The following is a 10424-nucleotide window of genomic DNA, read 5'->3' as shown; positions in this document are numbered from 1 at the left end:
TTGTGATGCATTGGAGAGGCAGAAAAATGTAATGAGAACACATCTAAACATTTAAAATTGGGAAGGTCAAATGTAATAATTTAAGAATGCGCCAATGAAAAACTCATATTGATCGACCATTATTCTGAATGTGGGGAAATGTGCTCCCCTCCATTGTGAAATGTAAATAAAAGCAATGACGCACTCAGTATCTAGGACAAGGTCAGCCAGTCACCTTTGTGTTTGCAGTAGGTGGGTTTGTGTCTGTGTGTGAAGGGAATGTTAAGGGAGGTGTGTCACTGTCCACCAATTCAGAGAGTTCTAGCCGCCTGCCCGTATTTCTGGAGCGAGACCTAGAAAATGATGTATTTATTGCATAGCTCATCATCCCATTCTGTGAATATTCTTTAAAGGATCACAAACTCTTTAAATTGCCGCGATAACTTCCTCTATCAACAATGGGAATTACGCACAAGCCGTTATCATTTCATCATAATTGCCTGTATTGTTTACACATCCAGGACAAATATCCATTCATCACAAGTGTGTAAGTGAGTTTGGAATCAGAGTGCTGAGTGCTGATCCATGACGCAGGGCCGTGATAGATGGATTTAGATGTCATTTCATATAATCAACTGTGTGCGAGTGTCTTCATGTCACATGACTAAATCTTTGTGTGAAACTGGTGCTCTTATTGGGTGGGACACTAAGTTCTGGCTGAAACCTTTGATGACAGATCGCAATCAAAGTATTTCCATTGTGGATCATGTCATCATGGTTTGGGTCAGATGGAGGTCAGTAACATATGATGGGAACTGTTATCTGAATCTCATCTCATATTTTACACTAAACGGATGGTAGTCAAATTAATTCACCGGTAATGAGTAGGCCTTGAGAAAGAAAAACCCATAAAGAAGAAGAAAAATATATTTTTAACATAAAAGGTTTTTCCTAGACATCAGTGAGATTAAATGGTGAACAAAATTAACATTATTTTTCAAAAGTCTGTTCAAACTTCAACATTTGCCATTCATTCAAAGCCAAATGATCTGAGCTAAAGCATACAAATTCATTTTAGAGGTTTACGCTCTTACTGTATGTCAACAATTATCTTTTTTCATTCATCAGAGGAAGGATGACAGATGCAATCAAACTATATGACGAAATTGACCATTATTGGGGTTATTTTATATTCTAAAAAAAATCTGTAAAAGCTCAAAGTGGTTTAATGAAAACACAATGGTGAAGATCTCAACTACTCAACTATAACAGTGAGATTACATAGAGATTTTATGCAATGCTTTTATGAGATTTGTCTCCTGAGAAAAAGGCCCTAATCTCGCAAGCGTCTTCTTCTGGACATCGGTAAAAACATCTCAAAATGTGCTCAAAATTGCCAGTACACTAATATATGAAATCAAAAGTCACAAATTTCAAAGTGAACTCAAAATTTCAATTCAACATTAAACTCCCAATTTCACTTTATAGTTATTTCATTACATTACTTTTTATTCTCTCAATATAGGCTTAACCGAGAAACCGAGAACTCCATTAAGTCTCCCAAACTAAACCTTGAACATAAAACAATCCTCTGTTATGAGGGCAAATAAAACACTTATTTTGGTATTTCTGTTAGCTTTATTTAAACCTCACTTAATCCTTGTGTCCTCACATTCAGTATATGCAGCATCTCTCATCTTAGAAATTCAAATCATAACAGAAGAACGCTTAGCATGATTTCATCATCATCATGTGTCTGTGTGTATAGTCATTTCTGTTGCTGTGTGTGTGTGTGTGTGTGTGTGTGTGTGTGTGTGTGTGTGTGTGTGTGTGTGTGTGTGTGTGTGTTGTTTCCATGGAGCGAGACCATCTGGTTAAATGGTAAAACACTAGTCAGCAGAAAGTGATCCAACACTTGGATTAATTTGATCATGAATGAGGTCATGCTGAGGAGGACTGGGAACTACGGCCCCATATGACTGATAAATGAAGGAGGATGTCAGAACTAAGATGTCGACCTCGCTCTTATATAAACTGATGTGTCCTGATGCAGCATTATGGAAAAACATTTTTTTAAAGCTCATGTTTGCCCGGGCTAAATCCACATATGTTCACAAACACATGTTGAAATATCCAATTATTAATGTTTGACTTGTTTGACCCAAATCTGTCTATTTTTTGGCATTTCATTTGTCACATGGAGCTTAAATTTTAGTAATACAGGCAAACAATTACATAAGTCCCGAGTCATGTGCCATGGAATCAACACACTTTATTCACAATTTCTGTGCTAATTGTGGTGGGAAATATCGGCGGGATAGATTGAATTATGGTAAAACGTGTTAAATGAATCTGTGCACCACAACCAGTTATCAGTAGCATGATCAAACTAGACAAAATATCTAATCAACAACTGGCGGGACACATTTTTGTATGAATTGAAATGTGCATTTTGTGGAATTATGTGGGCACCCTAGGGGAAAAGAAATATACAAAAATGTATTTGATGTATAAAAAAAATGTTATGCTAAGTATAGCCTATTCTATACAATTATATTTACATATTTATGTACTTAAATACCCTGCAATTGTACTTTTGGTATACTAAATTGGTATACCTAAAGTCTACTAAATTGGAACATTATCTGGAAATACTGAAGATCACCTTAAGATATACTTGATTGTGCTAAAGTGGAACTGTTGAGACATGAGTCATGAGTTTCATAACAGCTGCTTTCAGAAATCTGGACAGTAAGTGCATTTCTGTATCCATCAATATATGGAAACTGTTAGACAGGCTTCAAAGGCACCATAACTTCATACCTGATGACTTGAGTGCTTTAAAGATAAATATATAGTGACTACAGTCTACAATAATTATTTATACTGTATGAAAGCCTTCCACAGCATAATGCGGATGGCTATTTCATGTTGCCCACCGTCATCTCCGGGGTAAAAGACTCCTCCTTGATGAAGGAAGAGATTTTCGGTCCCGTAAGTAGGCCTAACCTGTGTAACACCCGTCGATGAAGAAGAAGAGGAAGTGATATAACGGGCCAACGGCGTACGCTACGGCTTTTCCGCCACGGTGTTTCCACCTCAGAGTAAAAATACTCCTAAGATAATTATTTTAAGATATATATATATATATATATATATATATATATATATATATATATATATATATATATATATATATATATATATTTTTTTTTTTTTTTTTTTAAATAAGATAAACAAAAGCCCAACATTATGGGAAGTAGCAAATTTTGAGATACAAAATCGCAATTGTGATATATAAAGACATTGTGAGAAATAAAGTCACAAATTTTCATCATTAGCTTTCTCTCTCGCACCCTCTCCACGCCCTCGCGTTGGCAAGAAGGGTGGACTGGGTGGGTTGTACAGACACAAACACACTTACACACACGTATTCCATACTTTTTTTCTTCTGCAGGATGTTTTACAAGCTACGTGATCTTCCGCCATTTTCTTCCTGGGTCACGCACACCAGGGACAAATGAATGAATGGGGGGAGAGGGAGAGGGAGAGGGAGAAAGAGGGGGGGGGGGGGGAGTTTATTTAACCTGATTACACTTGTGATATTTCTCACAACTCTGCAATATTCTTTGGAGCATTAGATGCCCTCCGCCCACCGAGGGCCTCAACGGAAAATTGCCCTGATATGACCTGCTGTTCTGTTCACACAACACACACACACACACACACACGCACACGCACACGCACACACACACACACACACACACACACACACACGTTTATCTTGATATTTAATGGGCACATGCCACAGGTGCCTGGTTTTTTTACAAACTTAATTGTAACACTATAAAAAAACTTCTGGTAACACTTTAGGGTCCAATTCTCAGTATTAACTATTAACTTATTAGCATGCATATTATGATATTGGCGATTTATTAGTACGTAGCCTATAAAGCACATAGTAATGCCTTATTCTGCATGACCTTATTTTATTCCTAATTATACCCAATACCTAAACGTAACAACTACCTTGATTATTAATAAGCAGTAATTAGGAGTTTGAGGCAAGCCGTACAGTTAATAGTGAGAATCGGACCCTAATCAGACCCTAATTCAGACGAAGCTACATTTTTATGACAATTTTGAAAAAATAAGTATGTTAGAAACAAAAGTTTGGAAACTATACATTTCTGTATTTTTGATTAAATAAATGCTGACTTGTTGAGTATAAGAGACTTCTTTAAATAAAGATATCAGACCCTTGGCTAATGGATATTATGGGTTGTATCCTCATGTCTGTGTGTGATTATTTACATGATTTATGAGGACACAAATTTGTCTAATGACATGGGTATTACACTGTATTGCAACGTAAACATGGTTTATGGGGACATTTCCTGAGTCCTCCTTGTAATTAAAATGGCTTAAAAACATATTAAACTATGTTTTATTAAAAATCTAAAAATGCTGAAAGTTTTCTGTGATGATGGGTAGGTTTAGGGCACAGAATATTCAGTTTGTACAGTATAAAAACAACTACAATTGTGTGTGTGCGTGCGTGCGTGTGTGTGTGTACAAAGGGTGGTACAGGGCATTGCCTGTGGTCAAGTCAAAATAAAGCTGCCAGTGAGGGCTCTGCCCTTTGAGCACGGATGCTATGTGATGTAGAGACGTGACTGAACACATTCACAAGTTTCCCTCAGTTTTTTCACTCAAACGTGCACACACACTCCTCATTAACTGAGAAAACCTTTCAATACAGATGTAAGATATCACTGCAGGAGCTTTCCACTTGCTTCTGTTGTGCTTTCCTGCACCACACAGACACGTAACGTAGACTGTTCCTGGCATTTCTCTGTCTTTTTCAAACACATACCCAGGCTACTAATAGCCAATGAAATACTTTAAAACTGAACATGCCAGAAAATTCACCAGAACTATTTAAATGCATTTAAAATGAAATGTCTTTTTAAGATTGTATTAATTCCCATGATTTTCCCTGGCCTAGACATCATATTTTTTTAAATCCCCCAATGGTTTTCCATGACTGTGGGAAGCCTTCTGCTTGTTAATGTTTAATGTTTAAGGCATTTGGGAATCACCCTGAAGACCAGAGAGGCTTGAACAGAGATGAGAAACTCAGTCCATCACTTTAGCTGGTGCTCTGACTCACATGAAACATTCTGAAGCACAGAACAGTTGTGGGATTTTGAAGAAATGTTTTGTGCTATGTGTCAGATAGTCACTTCCCACACTCGGTAGAACTCACTATCTTATAATTCTTGGAAATGCCATATTATGCTCCCAGCTGTGGGACGGTTTCACACAAAAGTCTACCAACCTAATCCCAATCTTTGCACAAAAAGGATATCAAAACTCATATGAGATCTCTTTGATATCTCAATTGTTTCTCCAAGACTACAATGAGAGGAAATGGAGAGCAAATGGAGCTCTCCTGCTTCATGTTTAACTCCAAGATAGCATAATCTTCAATCAAGTCAAAGGTTCATTCTTTTATTTGTGCCTTTTTTGTGGCTATTTTAGGAAAAACATTTAAAGCTGATAATTAAATCACAACTGAAAACTCCATTAAGTCTCTAAGATATGAAACAGCAACTTCCAAGCAATAAAATTGAACACTGGTCTGTCTTAAAAATTATGCTAAGGAATATGAGTTTAAGACTATTAAAATGATTCACCCACATTTGATAAACCAAAATACTATGACACACTTTTTTTAAATTAAATTTATTCCCAATCATATTAAGTCTGAATGCTTCCTTTATATAATTTGCACACAGATTAGAAATGACACATGAGTGATTCACTATCCCTGCATGCATTGCTTCATCCTGTGTCAGTGTTTGATGGTGATGACTTTAACCTCTGTGAAGAAGTGGTACGAGTCTTTGCCCCCCTCTCGACCAATGCCAGAGTTTTTCATGCCACCGAATGGAAGATTTAAATCTCTGACCAGCCAGCAGTTGGTCCACACCAACCCAGCCTGCAGTTTCCTAGCAACCCTGTGTACGCGCGCCACATCTCGGGACCACACCGTGGCGGATAAGCCGTAGCGTACGCCGTTGGCCCGTGATATCACTTCCTCTTCTTCATCGAAGGGTGTCACACAGGTTACGGGACCGAAAATCTCTTCCTGCATCAATGCGGAGGAGTCTTTTACCCCAGAGATGACGGTGGGCAACATGAAATAGCCATCCGCATTATGCTGTGGAAGGGTAAGGTTGTCCACACCCTCCCCACAATGCACCTGTGCACCTTCTGCCAGCGCCAAAGCAACATAACCTTTAACCTGTAGGAGTTAGCAAGAAATGTAGATGTTTTAAAAGCATGTATCTGTTTGTAAACCAAGAAATTAGATTTTATATGAACAGAGAGAGAGAGAGAGAGAGAGAGAGAGAGAGAGAGAGAGAGAGAGAGAGAGAGAGAGAGAGAGAGAGAGAGAGAGAGAGATAAAGACACAGACCTTCTGTAGATGCTCTTTGCTGATGAGCGCTCCATTATCGTTAGAGGGGTCAGAGGGCACTCCAGTTTTCCACAGACGAACCGCCTCCACGAAACGAGTGAGGAATTCTGGGTAAATGCTCCGCTCAACGAAGATTCTGCTGGTACACAGGCAGATCTCTCCCTGAGAGAGAAAAGAAAAAGAATGCAAATAAGTTCTTCAGTAATTCTCACAGTTATCACTGGGCTGTGTAAACGAATTATATATGGACACTTTAAATATTAGCACAGCGATGATGTGTTTGTGTGTGTGCGCGATGTGAAGGCCTGAGTGAGAGAGAAAGAGTGTGAGAAAACACAATGTACAATGCTGTGTTCTGAGCACCACATTGTGGCAGAAAACGGAACTGGTGTTATCCCATTAAAAAAAGATTTGAGAAAAATATATCAAATATTTCCCAGTTACTCCAAAATGTTGCATGTTTAACTCAGCAAATGGAGTCAGGTTGTCATCATCAACTTAATATATATATATTTTTTCAAATTGCTAAATGAAAGCTGAAATAAAATATGGAAATTATATAGAATGATTACGAATTATTGAATTATATATTCATAGTATATAGAAAAGTCACATTTTACACCCAGTATTCATACTGTATGGAAACATTTTGAGAAGTATAGTATGTTATTCTGCACTAAGCTAAAGTCGTTTAAACCTAATGCCAATGCAGACACATGCAGGAGTTTGATTGGATGAGCTCAGTAATGGCATAACATTTTTTGCAAAAGAAAGCATTTAGTGTAACTGAAAGTGTAACCTGATTGGTCAAGCTGTGCATGAGCTCACCTGATTGGAGAAGCTGGATCGTACAGTAGTGCTGATGGATTGATCCATGTCAGCATCAGCAAATATAACAGCCGGGTTTTTCCCGCCAAGCTCCAATGAAAGCCTCTTACAATGCGGCGCACTGCGTTCTGTTATCAGTCTTGCTGTAGCCGTGCTCCCCGTAAATGAGATCAACGGCACGTCAGGGTGAGACACCAATGCATCCCCGGCTCGTGGGCCCGTACCAAAGACCATGTTGACCACACCGGGTGGAAAGCCTAGAAGAAACACACACACTCGTATTATATAGACACATTCACTCAATTCAGATGCATCCCGGTAATAAGAGAAAAATAAAGCTATAATGTACCCTGAGATGAGCTAATTAACAAATCTGTCCCAGATACACACACAAATCCCTCACCAGCTTCCTCCAATAGCTGACACATCATCCAGGCAGTGACTGAGGTCATTTCACTAGGTTTCGCAACCACAGTGTTTCCTGTACCAACAGCCGGGGCAATCTTCCAGGTCAGGAGATACAGTGGCAGGTTCCATGGGCTTATAAGACCAGCTACAGACAGGGAATTTAAACAGACATAAACCATCCGAGAGAGAGTGATTTGCATTGGAGAGTAATAGAACGTAGAGACTGACACATACCCACTCCTACGGGACAGCGTACTGTGTAGTTGAGGCAGCCCATGTGATCCATCGTACTGCAGTCATTAGTGTGATGCAGGACAGATGAAGCAAAAAAACGGAAGTTGTAGGCTGATCGGGGAATGTCCACATTTCGGGCAAAAGTTATAGTCTTCCCTGGAAAAAAGAGAAGAGGAAATGAGAGTCCATTTCATGCTTTAAGAGCCCTATAAAGAACTGAATAAAACCTAATAAATTGCTCAGTGAGACAAAGTAACAAGATATATTAGATGCTGTATATAAGATATATATATATTGTTCAATAATTGCTTTTATATTTTTGCAAATATTGTCTTAAATACTATGTTAAAAATATTGGGATGGATGGATGGATGGATGGATGGATGGATGGATGGATGGATGGATGGACAGACAGATACTGTAGAACAAAGAATGGATGGATGGATGGATGGATGGATGGATGGATGGATGGATGGATGGACAGACAGATACTGTAGAACAACGGATGGATGGATGGATGGACAGACAGATACTGTAGAACAACGGATGGATGGATGGATGGATGGATGGATGGATGGATGGATGGACAGACAGATACTGTAGAACAACGGATGGATGGATGGATGGATGGATGGATTGATGGATGGATTGATGGATGGATGGACAGACAGATACTGTAGAACAACGGATGGATGGATGGATGGATGGATGGATGGATGGATGGAAAGACATACAGATACTGTAGAATGACAGATGGAATGATAGATAGAACGACAGGAAAACGGATGAATGGATGATCTTACCAACCCCAAACCTTTGAACAGTAGTATAGATAGACACATACAGTGTGCAGCATATATATATACAAATATCAGCCACTCAGCTCTCTATATTATATCAGCTATACTGAAAAGAAAATCTGTTGACCACTAAAAAAAATACATTGCTGAGTATTCAATTCTGTCTACCTTTGGTCTATTGTGCATTAGTAAGTCCTTTGAACTTCTTCAGTCTAACCTGTTTAGTGTGTCCTGGGGCCTGTTGCATATAGCCATTATGTTAAGACTGTCTTACTAGTATGACCAACTAACGGTTAAAGGGGCGACCATCTTACTTTTTAGTATCAAATTAGACCAAACTATGTTTATTTCTAACTGACTTAAAACAGTTATGAACAGTTTAAAAGAAAAAAATGTGATGACTAACTTTTAAGACTAGTCTTAGCAGTTTATGCCTCCGGCCCCTGTACTATGATGCTGTAGTGTTTCTAGTGTTTTACCCTGGTCTTTAGACTCAGCCTGAGCAAACTCCTCCAGTCGAGCCTCTATCAGGTCTGCCAGTTTATTCAGTACTTTGGCTCTCTCTGCTGGGCTCTTAGCTGACCAATCAGGAAAGGCCTCTTTGGCTGCTCTCACTGCAGCATCCACCTATTACCATCGAGAAAAGGGTAAACCAACCAATATATTTCACAATTGAGAAGGGGGGTGTCTTGCTTTGTATTGGTCATCGATAGGTAAGACCTCATTTTTGGTATTTAAAGGCTTTATTAAATGCATTATCATAAAACATAATATTAAAAAATAAAAATGACCTTTTTTGTTTCACTGATCCACACGAGCTCCAGGTTATTTGGCTTAATCATTAGACACTGGACCTTGAGCGTTGCCCAATTGTTTTTATGGCCAAAGTGTTTACAGCAAGAAATATATGAGACCAAAGGTACGTCACCCGGACTCAGCAAGCAATTATTACTCTGAACTTTCTTAGAATTTGTGTCTTCAGCCAAACAATGGTGTGAGTAGTTAAATATTTTTTAAAGGTAAAACTGCACTTTTTTTTTTAGTAATGCAGTGCATAATTGATCATGCACAAGTGACATCGTCAAATATTCAACAAAACCTGAGAAAAATAGTTGAGAAAAACCTCACCTCCTCAGGTCCACTGTCTGGAACTTTGCAATAAATCTCTCCCGTCGATGGGTCAAAAGAGTCCATTAGCTTGGAACATGGTACAAACTTCCCACCGATATAGTTTTCCAGCACTAGATATTTCATATCTTTTGACATTGCAGAAAAATCAGCTTAGCAAACAAAGGTATCCGAGATGTTTGCGCACCAGTCAGCGTGCTGTCACATATGAGCTTTCACCGGACTCTTTTGCAATCTGTTTACTTAAGTAAATGAGAGGTTGTATAGGAAACTAAAGGGCTTCACCAGCAGACATGTGTCAACACTGATTAATTTGAGCACGAGCTGGACATTAAAAGACCTCAACTTGCTGGAGGTTCTGAGATATTATTCACATTTCCATGAAATGGGAATATGCATAATTTATATACTATTTTGTAATTATAAAACATTCATTGTTATATATATATATATATATATATATTGGCCTATACACACACAACATAAACACACAAAATATGTACTAAATAAATATTTGGCAGGAATAATCTGAAACTGACATGTGTTTATCGGTTTCGTTTGTG

The 10424-nt window shown here is 38.4% G+C and overlaps 1 protein-coding gene across 1 annotated transcript; it reads right to left on the bottom strand.

Moving 5' to 3' along the window:
- Positions 1 to 5144: 5144 nt before the first annotated feature.
- On the bottom strand, positions 5145 to 10167 carry aldh8a1 (aldehyde dehydrogenase 8 family, member A1). The gene is made up of 7 exons (XM_079589236.1): positions 9862 to 10167; positions 9213 to 9360; positions 7934 to 8089; positions 7695 to 7844; positions 7292 to 7548; positions 6464 to 6625; positions 5145 to 6289 (listed from the first exon to the last, which is right to left on the bottom strand). The coding sequence occupies exons 1-7, from the start codon at positions 9997 to 9999 to the stop codon at positions 5837 to 5839; spliced, it is 1464 nt and encodes a 487-aa protein (XP_079445362.1). The 5' UTR covers positions 10000 to 10167; the 3' UTR covers positions 5145 to 5836.
- Positions 10168 to 10424: the final 257 nt, after the last annotated feature.

Source organism: Phoxinus phoxinus (assembly GCF_949152265.1).
Source record: "Phoxinus phoxinus genome assembly, chromosome: 18".
NCBI lineage: Eukaryota > Metazoa > Chordata > Actinopteri > Cypriniformes > Leuciscidae > Phoxinus > Phoxinus phoxinus.
Note: the sequence above shows the minus strand (reverse complement) of the source record. Positions and strands in the feature narration are given on the sequence as shown.

What these genes read in the sequence shown, in the direction of transcription:
- aldh8a1 (XM_079589236.1), bottom strand. Translation starts at nt 9,999, where the DNA reads ATGTCAAAAGATATGAAATATCTAGTGCTGGAAAACTATATCGGTGGG. An exon ending in TCAGCTATTGGAGGAAGCTG is followed by an intron (nt 7,549 to 7,694) that starts GTGAGGGATTTG and finishes TGTTTCTTCTAG; the next exon opens with GCTTTCCACCCGGTGTGGTC. An exon ending in GCAAAGAGCATCTACAGAAG is followed by an intron (nt 6,290 to 6,463) that starts GTCTGTGTCTTT and finishes TAACTCCTACAG; the next exon opens with GTTAAAGGTTATGTTGCTTT.